General features: G+C 40.1%; 1 protein-coding gene across 10 annotated transcripts in view; it reads left to right on the forward strand.

Moving 5' to 3' along the window:
• The window catches only part of LOC127423720 (myotubularin-related protein 3-like), a 60,567-nt gene that overhangs the window by 20,210 nt on the left and 21,363 nt on the right, over positions 1–18,994 (forward strand). For all 10 annotated transcript variants that reach the window (XM_051668244.1, XM_051668251.1, XM_051668253.1 and 7 more), the window contains 9 exons: positions 1,129–1,218; positions 1,718–1,834; positions 10,945–11,027; positions 12,474–12,640; positions 12,796–12,892; positions 13,075–13,188; positions 14,535–14,737; positions 17,256–17,387; positions 17,790–17,901. In XM_051668244.1, the coding sequence (XP_051524204.1) occupies positions 1,129–1,218; positions 1,718–1,834; positions 10,945–11,027; positions 12,474–12,640; positions 12,796–12,892; positions 13,075–13,188; positions 14,535–14,737; positions 17,256–17,387; positions 17,790–17,901 (1,115 nt within the window). The remainder of the gene's footprint in view (positions 1–1,128; positions 1,219–1,717; positions 1,835–10,944; positions 11,028–12,473; positions 12,641–12,795; positions 12,893–13,074; positions 13,189–14,534; positions 14,738–17,255; positions 17,388–17,789; positions 17,902–18,994) is intronic.

Consider the following 18,994-nt stretch of genomic DNA (forward strand, 5'->3'; position numbering starts at 1 on the left):
AAGAGTTGATTTAGCCATACTCCGTTGATTAACCAAGTGCCCTAAGATGCTTATATGTAAAGTCAGAATACTGTATCCAGTTACAAGAATAGTGACATCCGAGCAGGAAGTCATGGAAAAATCTTCCTTTGCCATTACAATTGTTTTGCCTCCTTGAACCCGAGCCAAAAATTGCATTGCTTTGGGAAATGCTGTGACCGTTCTGTATTCAGTTAAGCATAGATTTAATCACTGGTTTAGACATGAACAAAGTTATATTGCAATAACAGTTTAGCTTTTGTCCCCTGGGAGTGATAAAAGCTGGCAAATGACTTAGTACACACAACTAATGATGTCATATGTTTAGTTTTTGATAAACAGGCTGTCAAAAACTTCTGTTGTAGCAGCAGACTGTAAATTCTGTGTAGCTCATGGAAACCTGTCCAGGTCACACTTCACCTTGAAGTGAAAAGGAAATAAACATTATATTAAAGAAAATAAAGCCTCTTTTATGCTCATTAAGATTGTAGTGTTGTTACATTATTTTCATGACTGTTAAGCAAACAAATGAATACTACAATTATGTATAAATGCTTATATAAGTATATCAAACTTGAAATACAATTTAAAAAGTATATTTTTTGTAAAAATGTGAGGGGAAATGTGCTAGCACATCATGAAAATGTAGCGGGAGCCGGCTGGTAAGTGATAGGTGTGCGGAATGTGTAAACCTCACTCCCTCGCCTCAAGAGACGCACTAGTGACTGACGCTACAGGTTGTAGCCTTTAGCCTCCTTGTTAGCGCCTGCCTCCCATGCCTGCTGAGGCCGGTTCGAATCTCGCTTGGAGCAGGTCGAGCAAGACCGGGTACTGTTCAGTTGCGAATGTGCCTCTTGAGGCCAGGGGAGTGAGGTTTACACTCACCCCCCTAAACCTCACTTCCATCCGGGTCACAGCACCACTGTAACCAGAAATATAATTGATTATTTCTTTCTGTAGATTTTGGGGTGAAATATGATGTTCTTGACTGGTTTTGTGAGCTGGTTGTGGTTGTTGGTGTAGAGTTTGCTGTGAGGAGATTTGCATCAGGTATTAGTAGATCATGCGTGTGTATCAGTGATCATGTGTAATGCGTGTTGTGTTTGGCAGGAGGAGGAGGGGCAGCAGAGTCTGGAATGCATCCAGGCCAATCAGATCTTCCCTCGGAAACCCCCCGTCCTGGAGGGAGAGGATCTGCAGGTAAGAAAGGATCAAGACCTCCATTCTCAGTATGCCCTGCTTGAGCTGAAGTTTAATAAAAATATTATTTGTTTCTGTCCATTGTGGGGAATGCTGGGCTCTGTTCCGAAACCTAGTGAGGTGCCTTTCTAGGGAATATCTGTAGACATCAAAGGTAATTCATTGTAGGTGGGGCTTCCCTGCAAAATGATCAAAATATAGAAACCATATGAATGACAGAAGTTGTTGCGCTCCTGCCAGATTAGGTCCTGCATAGGTAGATTCCTACATAGACAGTGTAGGACCTTACAAAGTTTTGAAACAGAGCCTTAGTTCTCAGCACCCCTTATAGGATGACATATGAAGAGTATTTTTCTGTTTGTCTCCAGTTTCTGATAATATAAATGTCTCATTTTTTAAAAGCATCTCGTAGTATCAGCAAATAATTTAATGGTTTAAGGTGTAAATGTTTTGTGTATGTGCATGGGTGTATCTGTCTGATAAGATAATGCTGTTATAGGTGCCCTTCCCAGAGCTGCATGGAGAATTTACTGAGTACGTGGGCCGGGCGGAGGATGCCGTCATTGCAATGTCCAGTTACCGCCTGCACATCAAGTTCAAAGAGTCGGTTGTTAATGTGAGTCTGTGATCAATGATTTTTGAGATCAATGCATTTGATTATATTTACTGTTTTTGCACACACATTTATTACTAGATCTACTGATACTTGAACAAGAAATTGTGTTTTTGAATTGAGTTCAGTTAGTAGCTAAGGATACGAGTCAGGAAAACAAACTTTTTCAGAGCTGTTGTTGCCAAAGTTTGCTGTACACATATGTGTGAGCTCTTTGTGCTTTGTAAAATATGCTGAAAGCAACTTGGCAGAGATAATGACAGAATGTAATGCACAATTTACTTTTCAAAGTAGTTGAAGTGCTCTTCTGCATCTAAACAAAATCAAACTAAACTAAACAGGCTTTTCTCCCCTTGTTCTGTTTCTAATTCAGCTGGTTTTCAAAAGTCCGTCTGACTTCACGCATTCAAGCTACATTCATACCACACATCGCACACAGAATGTGGTCCAAATTTGTCATTGGCATGTGACAGATCTGTTTTCTTTTCTTTTTTTTTTTTTTTTCTTTTTTTTTGTGAGGATGTTTTGAAAATCAATTTAAACTAACATTTTCACTTCTGATCTAAGCCATTTTTATATGTGGTAATAAATCACATACTAGGCTTGGGATCAATGCCTTGTTCAAGCATCGGTAATCAGAAAAATTCCCAGATGATCATCAATCTTTATTCCCATTTTTTCAGATATATAAATACAGTAGGGCTGCTCATTGCACAATACTGTTAGTCTCTGCATTCATATTTCTCATCACAACTTTGTTAAAGTGTGAACTTAAGCGTAATCTAAACGGGGTCATTACAGGGTCATGTCGTCTAAGTTACAGACGTGACCTGTTCTAAAATTAAAAACAATTACTTTCTATAAATGTATGTGCACTGCTGCTCGCCGCGTGTCGCTTCACTCAGCTATTTCTCTGTATGTAGCCTTGAATAGGTTTAATTCAAGCTGTCATACCACAAAAACATACTTGTAACTGAAAATAAATTTTGTAAGCCATATGAAAGACACAAAGAAAATATATCATCCAAATTCCATGTTTTCAATACTGGAGATACTTTTGTCAAAGTGTTGAACAACAGAGCATCCCAGATGTGAGATTTTGCTTATAAAATTAAATTTTTATTGATTTATTATTAACATTACTGCAAATATTACATAATACAGTAGTGATATAGATATGTTACTACTGACATAAGTATTCAGACCCTTAACTCAGTTCTTAGTTGAAGCACCTTAGGCAGCGATTACAGCCTCAAGTCATTTTGGGTATGATGCGACAAGCTTTGCACATCTGGATTTGGGGATTTTCTGCCATTCTTCTCTGCAGATCCTCTCAAGCTCTGTCAGGTTGGATGAGGAGTGTCGGTGGACAACCATTTTCAGATCTCTCCAGAGATGTTCGATTGGGTTCAAGTCCGGGCTCTGGCTGGGCCACTCAAGGACATTCACAGAGTTGTCTCTAATAGTGATCGACCGATATGGGTTTTTTAATGGCCGGTGCCGATATATCACACAATTTAACATAGTAAATAACATGAACATAAAATTGCTAAATAGTGAATAAACTCTTTAGCACTATATTTACTAAATTCACACTAAACTTTAACTTATAATATAAAATATACAAATATAAAATAATATTGGATATTAAATGATAGATAGCAGTTTCTTCTGATTTCTGTTTAGTCATAAAATTTTAGTAATTTATTTGCAGATGAAGAAATTGTTAATATATTAGGAAGAAGAAAATAACAGTACACACAGTAGTCCAGCAACCATGGATGGCATGTGCGCAATAACAATTGCATTTTCTCAAAAAATACAGAATCAAACCAATTGCACATACAGTGCATAGTGAATAAGACATTTACTTATAGCACACGTGAAGTGCTTTTACTTTGAAGTTGCTCTCACGCGCTCGTGCGGATCCAGCGTGAGCAGCAATCTACTGACAGTTTAAACGGCCTGGATTGCCTGCTTGGATTGTCACGGGCTGAGCATCATGATTTGTGAATCAGAGGAACTTTTCATACTGATCCTGAAGTTTTGATTCTGGCTGATAGAATACACGCTTCAGAGGAAGATATTAGATGAGTGCTCGATGGGAAGAAAACGCTGGATTTTCGTAAATTTGGGAATTACATCTGTTTAAACGAGATATCTGCATATTTGTAGATGGTATACAATAGTTTGATTGATATTTGCCTTTTATCATTAGAAAAGAAAGTTAAAAGTGGCAGGGAACTGTTGAGGAGAAAGTTAGAATATGTGCTTTTATGAGTTCCCACAGGATGCTGGATCTGTTGAAGTTGTGTGAGGTTGGTTTATTACATCTGTTTAAATGAGATATGCGCATATTTGCAGACAGTATATGATATTTGTTTTACTGATATTTGCCTTTTTATCATTAGACAAGACAGTTAAAAGTTACAAGTTCAACTGTTGAGGAGAGAGAGGGAGAATGAAACAGGCGAGCACTTTAACATTATGAGCTCAAACTGATAAGCGGACCATTTAAATGAGACTGTTGCACACCGATCTATTGTAGTAAACAACAAAACAAACTGTGACTGGCCGTTTACATGTCTCAGTCGCTTCACATGCAAGCAGGCAATTCTCAGCATCCTCAAGAAACAAATCGGGCAAACGGGAAAATATATCGGCCGATGCAGATTAATTAAAAAAATTCAGAATATAGGCTGATTTATCTGCCTCTGCGATATATCGGTCGACCCTTAGTCCCTAAGCCACTTTTGCGTTGTTTTGGCTGTGTGTTTAGGGTCATTGTCCTGTTGGAAGCTGAACCTTCGGCCCAGTCTGAGGTCCTGAGTGCTCTGGACCAGGTTTTCATTAAGGATATCTCTGTATTTTGCTGCGTTCAGCTTTCCTTCAACCTTGACCAGTCCCCCAGTCCCTGTGGCTGATAAACTCCCTCACAGCATGATGCTACCACCACCATGCTTCACTGTTGGGTGGTATTGCGCAGGTGATGAGCGGTGCCTGGTTTCCTTCAGACATGATGCTTGGAATTGAGGCAAAACAGTTCAATCTTAATTTCATCAGACCAGAGAATCTTGTTTCTCACAGTCTGAGAGTCCTTTAGGTGCTTTTTTATGTGTCTTGCACTGAGGAGAGGCTTCTGTCTGGCCACTCTGCCATAAAGCCCAGATTGGTGGAGTGTTGCATTGATGGTTGTCCTTCTGCAAGTTTCTCCCATCTCCACACATGGTCTCTGGAGCTCAACCAGAGTGACCATCGGGTTCTTGGTCACCTCTCTTACCAAGGCCCTTCTCCCCCGATTGCTCAGTTTGGACTCTAGGAAGAGTCCTGGTTGTTCCAAACTCCTTCCATTTAAGAATTATGGATGCCACTGTGCTCTTGGGAACCTTCAATGTAACTGAAATTTTTTTGTAGCCTTCCCCAGATCCGTGTCTTGACACAATCCTGTCTCTGAGCTCTGCATGCAGTTCCTTTGACCTCATGGCTTGGTTTTTTGCTCTGATATGCATTTTCAGCTGTGAGACCTTATATAGACACGTGTGTGCCTTTCCAAATCATGTGCAGTCAATTGAATTTGCCACAGGTGTACTCCAATCAAAGTGTAGAAACATCTCAAACATGATCCAGAGAAACGGGATGCACATGAGCTAAATTTCAAGTGTCATAGCAAAGGGTCTGAATACTTATGTCAATGTGATATTTCAGTTTTTCTTTTTATTTATCAAAATAAATAAATATTTTTATATTTTAGAATAAGGCTGCAACAACAGAATGTGAAAAAATGAAGGGGTCTGAGTTGCTTTCAGTCGATTAAAATACTATATCAGGATAAATCGCATAATTTTTCATAGTTAATCGCGATTAATCGCATATTTAGATAGGGCTTAAAATTTACTTTATATGAACTTATTTTCCTGTCAAAATGCATTTTAGTTCCTTCTTAGAAAAGAAAAGAAAGCAATATGTAACCGTACTGTTTTGTTAACATTTTCCAAATAAAGATTTCCACAATAAAAAACATTATCGCACTAAAATAGCACCAGTTCAAGTAACATTATATGTGGGAGGTTTAATAACTGAAAGAACTCCTATAGGTTAAGTATTCATTGCAATGGGTAATTTCAACAGCTCTTATAAATACAGTATATGTGTTTTTTGACAGTAGTTTCTCACCTACAGAAAAGGAGTTCACTACATGGCCGAGTGTGATTATTAAACTACAAAAAGCTGTAATTTAATTAAATAAATATTTAGTCTGCATGTGCTGCACTCTTTACATACATGTAGTGTCCTGCTCTGTCAACTACTATGCACAGAGCATGTGTGATGCTCATTATGTGCTGTTTTCAGTGTATGAGCAGCCAGCTTCACACATTAATTTAAAGTGTGCAGCACATGGAATGTACTTGAAATATATATATGTATACAGTATATTTATTGAATTAAATTGCAGCCTTTTGCAGTTTAACATTCACACAAGGACGTATCATGATTTTAATTTGATTATTGTGCATGCAAACATAATTCCGTGACATTACACATTTTATAGTTAATTCCATTTTTGTGACTGGATTCCATGATTCCGTTCATGTTTTCTGTACCACAGAAACCACAGGGTTCAGCTTTCAGCTTTGAGTAGAACTGGATAGTAGTCTCTTTTGCCTTAGTGGGTGTATGCTGTACTGTATGATGGATGCTAAATTTAGAGGTCACAGATTATGTGGAGGGTATTTGGGGACAGCAAGCTACAGTTACAACAGGCACTCTAACAGTGACCAGTGGCTGCCGTCACCCTGTACGTGTGTTTGTGTGTATCGAACAGGTCTATCTTTATTAGCTCTTTGCTTTCACTGTTTCTTCCCGAAGCCTGTTGCCATGGTTGCAGTGGCTTTTTGATTGGGATCGCCACCCCCTAGCTTTCAACATTGCACTATATTAAGGTTCTGGTTACGTTCTAATAAGCAGCTCTACTGTACTCCTCTACTCCTTAAAGACCATCGGGCACAGTCCAGAAAGCTCCTGCACTTGCCAGTGGAGCACACAGAACTGCCTGTTCCCTGAACTTCTGCTGGAACAGTCCTCAATAGCCCCTTGGAGGAATATTACGTGTTAAATTCAACTTAAGATCTATTGACAACATCTGTGGCGTACCAGAAAATAATTTCAGTTCAAGTCTATGGGGCAAGAGGGATTATTACTCTTTGCCATTTGAGCTTTATAGTAGTCTTTTTGAGGTGTGACTACTTTTATAGGCAGATAAACACTTGGTTATGCATTTCTGCTATTCTAACTTAGGATACCAATCAAAAGTAACCAGGACTGTTTTTATTATTTTTTTAGCTGGTAATGACATGAGTTGAAAGATTGGAAATAACTTTGCACATTCAGGGCTGGTGATTCTGTCACACTGTGTTTCAAAGTTTGATCGCTGCATATTTTAAATGTTTATTTGTGGTGTTGCACACTTGCCCCATAGACTTTCATTGTAAGTGCATTATTGTTAGGGTTGCACCGATACCACTTTTTCTCTTTCGATATCGGAAATCTCAGTGTCGGCCGATCCCGATCTGAAACCAGTGTTGTTGTTTTTTTGCATAATCAGTTTAGAATATCTTTACATTGTTGTGTGGAACTAATTAGGTGTGCTCTTTAATATGTAAAGAAACACAAACCTCTAACTGCACATTGTTTCAGTATAAATGTACAGCCTATTAAGAAAAACTTTAACTAGTATACTGGATAATGTTGCAGCAAAATTAACAGTAATTCCAGTATAGGGGGGCCTGGGTAGCTAGTGGTAAAGACGCTGGCTACCACCCCTGGAGTTCGCTAGTTCGAATCCCAGGGCGTGCTGAGTGACTCCAGCCAGGTCTCCTAAGCAACCAAATTGGCCCGGTTGCTAGGGAGGGTAGAGTCACATGGGGTAACCTCCTTGTGGTCGCTATAATGTGGTTCGTTCTCGGTGGGGCATGTGGTGAGTTGTGCGTGGATGCCACGGTGGATGGCGTGAAGCCTCCACACGTGCTATGTCTCCGTAGCAACACCCTCAACAAGCCACGTGATAAGATGTGCGAGTTGACGGTCTCAGACGCGAAGGGAACCGAGTCCTCTGCCACCCGGACTGAGGTGAATCACTATGCCACCATGAGGACTTAAAAGCACATTGGGAATTGGGCATGCCAAACTGGGAGAAAAAAACAATAATTCATCAGTAGAAAAGAAGCTGTTTTTTTGCTGTTTCAACTTGTATCTGGATATTAAAGGATTCAAATTTATTTTTTGTTCAATTTCGTTGTAAGATATCAGCTTACTTTTCATTCACAGTTGTATTTTGGAACCCAATAAACTTAAATATTATTATCATTTGTAAACAAATGATAATAATAATAATATATTATAATAGGAATATATAGTAATATATCTCAATCGTGCACCTTTAACTTTATAACCCTCAGGCTTTTATTTTGACATTCTGAACTCTCCAGGAAGTCCTGTATGTGTCTGTTTGTAAGCAAGTTCACAGTAGTTTAATTCGCTTCTTATTCAAATTCTGGTAAAATGCACCTCCGTTGCCATTCTAAATGCATATTATAAGTGAACCGAACTATTGAGCATCTACATCTGAGGTGCTGTTCGTGAGTAGCACTCAAATATTGCGCACCGCGTGAAGGCTAAAAATAGCCACGAGTGTGTGCGTGTGTGTGTGTGAACAGAGCAGCGCCATTCACTGAGGCACTGGAGCTGCGCGTGCATTTTATATATTTACTTATTAAACACAGCCTTTTGTGATTCACAGAGCTATTGCACATCTTCAAGTGGCTTTGAATAAAATGCTACTTCAGTGGTGTTTTTATGGTTCTTTTATGTCATTTTTGTAGCTTGACAGTGAAAATGACTAACACACAGTATCGGATTTGGATCGGGCTCATTGGACCGATACCCGATCTGTCTAAAAGCTTCAGTATTTGGAGCTGATATCGATCCAGGTATCGGATCGGTGCATCCCTAATTACTGTAACCACGTTTTTCGTTAAACTTTTTACACACTGAAAGATGAGTTAAAATAATTTTCTGTAGGAATTGACAGGATGCCACAGATGCAGTTTTATAGAGCTTAACTTGAGTTGCCCCCAGTATGTAATTTATTAAACTGTCCACTTCTGTTCATGAATATGCAAATCAGGCAGATGGGTTTGTTTGTAACTCGTGGGTGATTGGTTCACTGCTCGCACAAGCTGATTCATCACATGAGATCTGTGACAGTCACTTATTCACCAGAGTAAATAAGTGTGAATTTCTGTGTGCCTGTAAAAGAGGGAGTGTGGTGTGTGTGTGTGTGTGAAGGAGCGAGTGATGTGTGTGTGTAACAGTGAGTGTGGTACCACAGGCCTGCAAGTGACAAATTAAAGGTGTCGTAAGGCAAACTGTACTGTTTTCTCCTTTAAGAGAGAGGGACCTGAAAGAGGAAGGAGTTTAAGATAATGTACATCCTTACGGTTAAAATGTCGTTAAACGGTCACGTTTCATCATGGGTCAGTTTTCACCACAATTTTGAAAAATGCAAAACAAGTAGTGGCCTCAACAACTGTATGTGTTTCAGCCGCTACTACTGTACTAATTATTGGTGTGTTCTAAGGCAAGCATCCCGATTGCATTGGCTCATACTTGGGGTTTTTACTGTTAAACTTTAGCACTCAAAGCACCAGTTTATTTGGGAATAATTAAGAATTATTTGGAAATAAATTCAATTCTTATTGCATTACGCTGCAATCAGAAACCTGTTGCCAAATAATTCGATTGTTTCAGATTTTGACAGAGCAAATATAAATTAAATACAGATCTTGCAAAAGCAATGTTTACACAGACTTTTAAATTACTTTTTTAAAGACTTTTTAGAAGCATAAATGCAATCCAATAATTGGTCCTAACTATACAGTATATTAAATTACATTTGAAAACATATTTCAGTCATTCATTTATTCTTTTATGATTACAACAAAACTCGTAATGCAATGTAACTAGGACTGAACAATTAATTGAAATAAAATCGAAATCGCAAAATGACGTAGTGCAATTATGAAACCGCAAGGGTTGCGATTGAATTAAATAAACAGGAAACACTGTCAGAGTATTTTAGTATGTTACAAAAGTATTTTAATGTAAATTATATTAATGTAAATTAATAATCACAATTACAGTATCGAAGGAAATAAAGGGCAATTATGATTTTTGTCTTAATCGTGCAGCCCTAGTTCCATGATATAAAATAAATAAAAATGGAACAGCTCTTAGTTCCCAACCCGTTTCAGAAGAGGTGTTTTGTTGCTTTACTAAGAGATCAGACTTAGATTTTCACAGGCAAAAACAGTTTTTTTTTTACTAGGGCAAGTAAATAACAACCCAGAACACCCTAGCAACCATATAGGATCATAATTGTTTTACAAGTTCTCATGGGATGCTTGTGTGGTCTGATTAGTGTGATGAAATTAAACCGCAGCCCAGGAATGTGTGTATCACGGAAGAGCCAAAAACTGCACTGTACACTACACGTCCACCTTGTGATTCAGACAAATCTTTTCCTTCTCTTTGTCTTTGCAAACAGAGTTGTTCATGTGAGGTGTCAGTAAGTAGCCACAGACCAGTGTGTGCATGCTGTTGCAAGCTGCAGTTTGCACGATTTGTGAGATCGTTTGTTGTGCCTTGCCTAAGCTTGGTCAACGTGTGATCACGCAATATCCGGAGCTTAAAGAGGAACGGTGTTTTCAACCGCACAGTTGCAAAGCTGTCCACACACACATGATTGACACTCATTGGCATGTCCTAGTTCAAGCTTACTTTTCATTTACTTGAGCTGCAGAACAAAGAATTTGTTTGTTTAAAAATAAGCCCCAGACATTAATCACTAACAAATTGTTTGTAAACTGTAATCCCAGGTCTAAAATTGTCAGTGTGATGGTTTGAAGCAGGTGGATTTAATAATTAGCATTGTTTGGGTTCATGCAGTTGTCTGGTTTTAGAGACACTGTGTGGTTTGGTAACACTACTCAACACAACAACACAGCAAAGTGTCTGTCCGCTCTTTCTCACTCACTGTCTTTCTGTCTCTCTCTCAGGTTCCCCTGCAGCTAATTGAAAGTGTAGAATGTCGGGACATGTTCCAACTGTACATCACCTGCAAAGACTGCAAAGTCGTCAGGTGAGAGATTATCTGTCTGTCTGTTTGGCCAGCTATCTGTCTGTCTGGCTGTCTGTCCATCCAAATGTCTGTCTGTCCATCTGACTGTCTCTAGCTACGTATTTGTCTGCCTGTCTCCCTGGCCGCCTGTCCATCCATCTGAGCTGTCTGTATGTTTGTCTGTCTGGCCATCTACCTGTCTGTCTGAATGTCCTACCAGCTGTATGTCTGTCCATCTGACTGTCTCATCTGTCTTTCTGTCTGCCTGGCCGTCTGTCTATCCATCAATTTGTCTATCTAGCTGTCTGTCTGTTTGTCTGTCTGGCCATTTCCCTGTCTGTCTGTATGTCCTTCCGGCTGTCTCTCATCTATCTATCTGTCTGCCTGGCCGTCTGTCTATCCATCAATTTGTCTATCTAGCTGTCTGTCTGTTTGTCTGTCTGGCCATTTACCTGTCTGTCTGTATGTCCTTCCGGCTGTCTCTCATCTATCTATCTGTCTGCCTGGCCGTCTGTCTATCCATCAATTTGTCTATCTAGCTGTCTGTCTGTTTGTCTGTCTGGCCATTTACCTGTCTGTCTGTATGTCCTTCTGGCTGTCTCTCATCTATCTATCTGTCTGCCTGGCCGTCTGTCTGTCCATCTATTTGTCTATCTAGCTGTCTGTCTGGCCATCTACCTGTCTATCTGTATGCCCTGTAGGCTGTCTATCTGTCCGTCTACGTTTCTGTCTGTCCTGTCTAGCCATCTACCTGTCTGTCTGTATGTCCGTCCATCTCTGACTGTCCGTCTATCTGTCTGTCTTCCTTTCTGTCTGGCCATCTACCTGTCTGTATGTCCATCCGGCTGTTTGTCTGTCCATCCTACTGTCCGTCTGACTGTTTGGCCATCTGTCTTTCTGTCTGTCTGCCTGGCCATCTTTCTGTCTGTCTGGCCGTCCGTCTGTCTGTCTGTGTCTGTCTGTCTGGCCTCAGTTAGTATCTACCTGTCTGTACATCTGTCTGTCTGACTGTATATCCATCTGTCTGACTGTCTGGCCATCTTTCTGTCTCTGTCTGTCTGCCTGGCCATCTGTCTATCTGTCTGTCTGTCTGACCATCTACCTTTCTGTCTGTTTGGACATGTATCTTTCTGTCTGTCCGTCCATCTGCCTACCTCTCTGTCTGTTTGTCTGTCTGTATCCGTCTGTAGGGTTTTTCATGCTTTGAAAATTTCAAACAATCTTGTTTGTGGGGAAAAAATCATATAAAATATTATTAAATTAGCTTCAAATCCTAGCAAGAATTTTCTATTTTAACGTGCTTTGGAAGTTAAACATCTCAAATGGCTAGGCAAGCCCAACATTCTAAACTGATTAGATTCAGTCTATAAAGCTATCTGTCTGTCCATCTGTATGTGATCTTCTCTGTCAGTCTTTCTCAGTTAGTATTTCTCTGATGCAGAAGATGTGATGTGTGTATTTTGACAGGTGTCAGTTTTCCTCGTTTGAGCAGTGTCAGGAGTGGTTGAAAAGACTGAGTGCTGTGGTCCGTCCTCCATCTCAGATAGAGGAGCTCTTCTCCTTTGCCTTTCATGCATGGTGTGTGGACCTTTATATGGGAGAGAAGGAACAGCATGGAGATTTGTGCAGGCCAGGTACTGACTGTCCTCAAAACCATCAAGTCTGGTCCACATTACAACTTATTCTGGCCCACTTAGACATGATGAGACTATCTGACCGTTATGTAAAAGACATTGTAGTCTCACATCTTCCTTTTCTCTCCTCTTTCACTACCGCTTCCATCTTTTAGGTGATCACGTGGTCTCACGTTTCCATAACGAGGTGGAGCGGATGGGCTTTGACACTCAGAACGCCTGGAGAGTCACTGAAATCAACAACAAGTACAAGTGAGTCTTTTTCTGACAAACACACACCTGACACACAAGATCTATGTTGTTTGAATGCCACTAAACTCATCACGTCCTGGACACAACCCTGTCCTGCTCTGTGGGTCTGATGAGAGCAGTGCCCAGGATTGGATGCCCTGCTCTGATCAAGGTGTCCTCTGCTTGACCCCTGGCTCTGCCAGGCTGTGTTCTAGCTACCCTCAGCTGCTGCTGGTGCCAGCATGGATTACTGATAAGGAGCTGGAGAACGTTGCGGCCTTCCGTTCCTGGAAGAGGATTCCGGCAGTGGTTTACAGGTCAGTCAGACACATCAGTTCAGAAAACACATGGAGATTTTGCACGCTTTATCAGATGGACAAATCAGTCAAATTCATTATGCTCTATTAGTTGCGAATGTAAGGAATATTTTTAGATATCATGGGCGTGCTGCCGATACAAAAGCTGTTTCAAATAGTAGGCAGCCAATTTATGCTACTTTATATGGTACTTTGTTTTGGCCAGAATCGAACACAGTTTTACATGAATACTTCACAGATTAAGCAATCCAGAATGCATTGCATTGAGCATAGTGGAAAATTTCATCCAATAGAGGATGACATGAAAATGTTGATTATAAACATTTTATTCAGTGCTGAAATGTATTTATAGAAATAGTTCCATCTAACTAAAACGGCACTGTTCTGTATGATTTGTGCATATTAGAGTATCAAGCCATTAGCTTAGCATATGCTAACATCAAACTGGAACTTGGCAGATGCTAACATCAAACTGGACTGTGAGCGTTAGCAGAGATTATTTAGCAGAGATGGGCCACTTCTATTTAAATGAATGGGAGAAATTGGAACACCCAACCAAGAAGCTCTAGCGCCCAAAGGTCAATGGATATAGAAAGTAAGTCCCGCCTTACAGGTAAAAGAGCCAATCACCTTTTAGATACAGACATGACCTGTCAGTCAACTCGCTAACACGCATTAGCAACACAAGCTGTGAAAATTGTGTTTTAGCATAATATGACAAATATATATTAAAAAAATGATTACAATATTATCAGATTTTATTGCTGATTTGAAATATGTTCTTCGATCATAATCTTGACTGACTGTTTTTTAGTTTTCGGTGTTCCTCCATTCAAGTAGATAGGAGTTGCACTAGCATGACTGGAAATAGCCTCCAGAGAGCGTTCAAAAGATGTCCGACAGTGGACTGACTTGCTAGAAAGACTTTGGAGTTAGTCTATTATACTCAAGTGGCTTTAAAAGGAGTTGCTGCCAGAGCAGAGTGGTTCAAATCAGGCACATATCAGTGACGTACCATTTCAGTTTGGATGCTGCCTTAGAAGGTAGCTGCCTATGTAGACAGTGAGGGTTTGGAACAGAGATTCCTCAAATTTCCTTGTGTGCCTTGGATACTGTATTTGTAAAGCCCCTCTGTTTTGGCTATTTGTTTATTAATGTTGGATGTGTTAATTCAGAGCCATTTCTAATATTATTCACGGTTGCGATGGAGCAGTCTGGAGTAATGATGTCAGGGGAAACTTTGCAACTCTCAAGTTTATAAATCTTCCCTCCTGGAGTTTGATCCTAGGACCTTTAAGGTTGCTAGTCTAGACCTTTAACCTCTACATCACTAACTCTTCTGACAGGCACCAGAGCACAGGGGCCGTGATCGCTCGCTGTGGTCAGCCTGAGGTCAGCTGGTGGGGCTGGAGGAATGCTGACGATGAGCACCTGGTGCAGTCCATTGCCAGAGCCTGTGCTGTGGACAGCAGCTCCTGTAAAGGCGTCTCCAACGGCTCCCTCTCCCATGAGTACACCAACGGAGCTGACCTCTCTGATGTCGACTTTGGTCAGTAAGAGAGAATGTGAGAGAGAGAGAGAGAGAGAGAGTAATTTTCACCATTTTTATTGAACATTCTCGATTCTGCTTGACAGTCTTTGTCCATTAAAACCATGGCAAATACTGTTATTATTGATGGTATAGATACTTTTATAGGAACATACCCAAATGCAAATTCTAAAACATAGTTCCGGCTTTAAAGTCTGATCGGATGAGCTGTGTTCAAAGCTGATACAATCTGAAACACGCACACCTAGGACCACACTGTAGTTGATAACACATCAGTCATATATAATCTTTAGCCACTTTTCCACCATCGGGCCGAACGGTTCTGAGCACGAAACGGTTACAGTAGCATTTCCACTTGAGTGCGGTTCTGCACGGCACGATTATAAACCGCCCTCAGTCTGGAATTCTCTGCACGATTAGCTAACCGTACTCAACCGTTCTCAACCATGCTGGTTGAATGGCTTTAGTATGTGGCGAATCATTTAGTGTATATTCATGATTTTATTATGATGGTTTAACTAGTGTTGTAGACTACAATTATTTTTCTACATACCTTTTTTGTCAGGGAAGTAGATTATTAGCTCATTTAAACTCAAAATACATCAATATATTCTCATATACCATTTTCATGTAATACTTATATAATATTTTGTCAATAAATATCCTTTTTAGCTAGTCTGGGAACTTTTACCTTTCTGCATGTTTGTGTCTGGTGGCTAGCACAAGACCTCAGCAAATTATGGAAAACTTTGCACCTTTTTCTCTTTTTCTCTCTGTACTTTTTGCGTCATGGTCTGTGTCTTTGCTGATTTTTAGTGGAGTAAAATCAGGGAAAAAAGCAGTCCTAAAAACTGGAATATGCAATCATCATCCACAGTGCGCTGCACTTGCTCCAATGTTTACCTCTCATGCCGTCACTAAAATACGGACCTGTTACGTGCATTCTCCTGATTTCACCGCACCACAGTGGAAAAAGAACGCGTAATTGAGCCAGCCTACCCGAATTGGAACGGTACTGTTTTGCGATGAGAACTGTTCGGCAAGATGGTGGAAACGTGGCTTTTGATGATTGCTTGGCAACGATAAACAGACTACAGTTGGACTAATGAACTATATTTCTTTGCAAAAGAAACGTTTATTATTAAATTATATATCGAACAGTTGAGTCTTTCATCATATTGCGGCTGTTGTTGCAATTTAATTAAAGCAATAAGCCACACAAGGCTGTGCGTTATAGTCATTTTATCATGGTGAAAGAGGTTTTAGGCACTCTGCTTACATTGTGACTAAAAACACCCTTCATAAATGATAAAATATATAAACTGTAATGCACGACTTCTTATGGCCTGTTGCTTTAATACACTGCAGCCATATGGAACAACACCTTAAATGAATTTCCTAGTCCTGTGCTTGATAGACTTGGATATTGGAGTAGTGTGTGACTTTAAAAGCACTTGTAATTTTGTTTCAAGGAATGTTCTGGGTTCAATACTAGTCAAGCTCGATCGACAGCATTTGTGGCATAATATTGATTACCACAAAAATTTATTTTCACTTGCCCCCTCCTTTTCTTTAAAAAAAGCATAAATCTGGGTTACAGTGAGGAAGTGAATGGGGGCCAATTTTTGAATGTTAAAATACTCACTGTTTCAAAATTATAGCCACAAGACGTAAACAATATGTGTGTTAATGTGATTTTAGTGTGATAAAATCATTTACTAACCTTTTCTGTGTAAAGTTACAGCTAATTTTACAACTTTGTTGCCGTGACAATGTAATGTCAACAAACCCTATAACGACTGTAAAAATGACGACAACTTTGCAGCTCAAATAATACATGAGTTTTAACAGAAGAATTAATTATTAGCTTCACATTTGTGCCTTTAAACACTCCAAAAATTGACAACATTCACTTCCATTGTACGTGCTTCTCTGTAACCTCCATTTTTGCTTTTTTAAAGAAATCAAAATTGATCAAAATTAATTTTTTTGGGAATCAGCATTATGCCACAAATGCTGTTGATTAAGCTTAACTTTTATTGAACCTGGAACATTCCTTTAACACCCCTGTTTGTCGGGGGCCTGGGTAGCTCAGCGAGTATTGACGCTGACTACCACACCTGGAGTTGCGAGTTTGAATCCAGGGTGTGCTGAGTGACTCCAGCCAGGTCTCCTAAGCAACCAAATTGGCCCGGTTGTTAGGGAGGGTAGAGTCACATGGGGTAACCTCCTCGTGGTCACTATAATGTAGTTCTCGCTCTCGGTGGGGCGCGTGGTGAGTTGTGCGTGGATGCCGCAGTGAATAGCATGGGGCTCCACACGCGCTATGTCTCCGCGGTAACGCGCTCAACAAGCCACTTGATAAGATGCGTGGATTGACGGTCTCAGACGCGGAGGCAACTGAGATTCATCGTCCGCCACCCGGATTGAGTCGAGTCACTACGCCACCACGAGGACTTAGAGTGCATTGGGAATTGGGGAGAAGGAAAAAAACACCCCTGTTTGTCTCTGTCTATAGACTCATCCATGACTAACAGCTCAGAGGTTGAGTCACTGGCCATCCAACCTCGTAAACTTCTGATTTTGGACGCCAGATCTTACGCTGCTGCCGTGGCCAACAGAGCCAAAGGAGGAGGCTGCGAATGCCCAGGTATCCTATCGTAACAAACACAGTAATAGTGATAACCATCTGTGTGTGTCCATGTTTGCATCAAGCTCTTTTCTGTGACAATTCTCTGGCTTTGTTTGTTATGTGTTTGTGTACACAAATGATTTGACTATTTCACATCCTGAAGATACATAATGGTGCTGCATAGACCCATATTTAATTTGACATGAACCAAAATGAACTTGTGAAAGATAGAAGTACAGTTTATTTCATATTGTGTACTGTGTTGATGATCGTTCAGTTTAAGAAACACTGAGACTATACCGCAGTACGACAAAATGTTCATCCATGAATTTCATGACATATTTCACAGCCTCATTTTCATACGTTATATCAAATATGGATCTACTCTAAGGTCTATTATCCTGTTGTTTGCCTCTGTAGAGTACTACCCAAACTGTGAGGTAGTGTTCATGGGCATGGCCAACATCCATTCCATCCGCAAGAGTTTCCAGTCTCTACGCTTCCTCTGCACGCAGATGCCTGATCCAGCCAAGTAAGTCTGCCAATGAACAGCTAACTCAGATGGAGCAATGGAAAACATTTATTTATTTACTCTTTCAGATGGTGATGCAACATCAGCGAGAACCTTTTGGTGACACAACATGCGTCCTTTGATCCTTTCGTTTTATCAACCCGTTGAGCTGAATAACACAGTTAATGATCAGTCTTAGTCATAAATTATTTTAGGCTAACAATAAGTGAATTTCAAATGTCCAAATGAAAATGAGCAATGAAAGTCCCTTCCACAAGGCCATTAGCAAAGTATTGAAACGATGGTCTCTTTGAGGTAGTAATTTCACCGTTTGTGATCACCCTGCACCCCAAATTCCTCGACAAAACCTGAAGTAATTTAATTGCGCTCTTACCTGTGCTCAAAGCCACAATTACTCCCAAAGTCTGTGTACCCAAGGTTTATCAGTGGCTATTATATATTGTCATTGTTATTATTCTTTTAATAAAGCCTTGATAATACTTTAGTCTGGCACTAGAATGTGGTGTAAACAGGCATTTTTGCATGCACACCTGATTCGAAGGGATGAAGTGGTAAATTCATTTAAAGTAAATAGTTTTATTATATTAACAACGTAATAGACAGCAGCAGATCTATTAGGCTGCATTAATACATTTACACTGCAAAGTCTTATGCAAAGATCTGATATTTTGACACGTACCTGATTTGTTGCACCTGTTCGCATTCACGTAAGACATAAGCCACTCTTTATTTTAATCACTCGCGGGACGAGCACTTTGAAGGGAGAACAGTCATGATAGTCATGCTGTAAGATTGCTTCGAACAGAATTTCCGATAAACATGACTTAAGGGTCATTCGAACTCACTTTTTTTTTTGAGCCCAACACCTTTTAGCCATCCAAAGCTCTCAAAGTGGATGAAAAAGGGAATAGGACATAGGGAGGATCACTTCTGAATGGAACGCACCGCATGAAGCATATTTAACCGTTTGGGAATGCAGCCACATTTCTGCATTCACCAGTAGCGCTCTCGCCTCAAATTAAATGCGGTATGTGTGTGTTGTTTCATGACTTTTCAGTAATGTGTGTTTCTACCTTGTTTACACACAAGATTG

This window comes from Myxocyprinus asiaticus, chromosome 33 (genome assembly GCF_019703515.2).
Source record: "Myxocyprinus asiaticus isolate MX2 ecotype Aquarium Trade chromosome 33, UBuf_Myxa_2, whole genome shotgun sequence".
Classification (NCBI taxonomy): Eukaryota; Metazoa; Chordata; class Actinopteri; order Cypriniformes; family Catostomidae; genus Myxocyprinus; species Myxocyprinus asiaticus.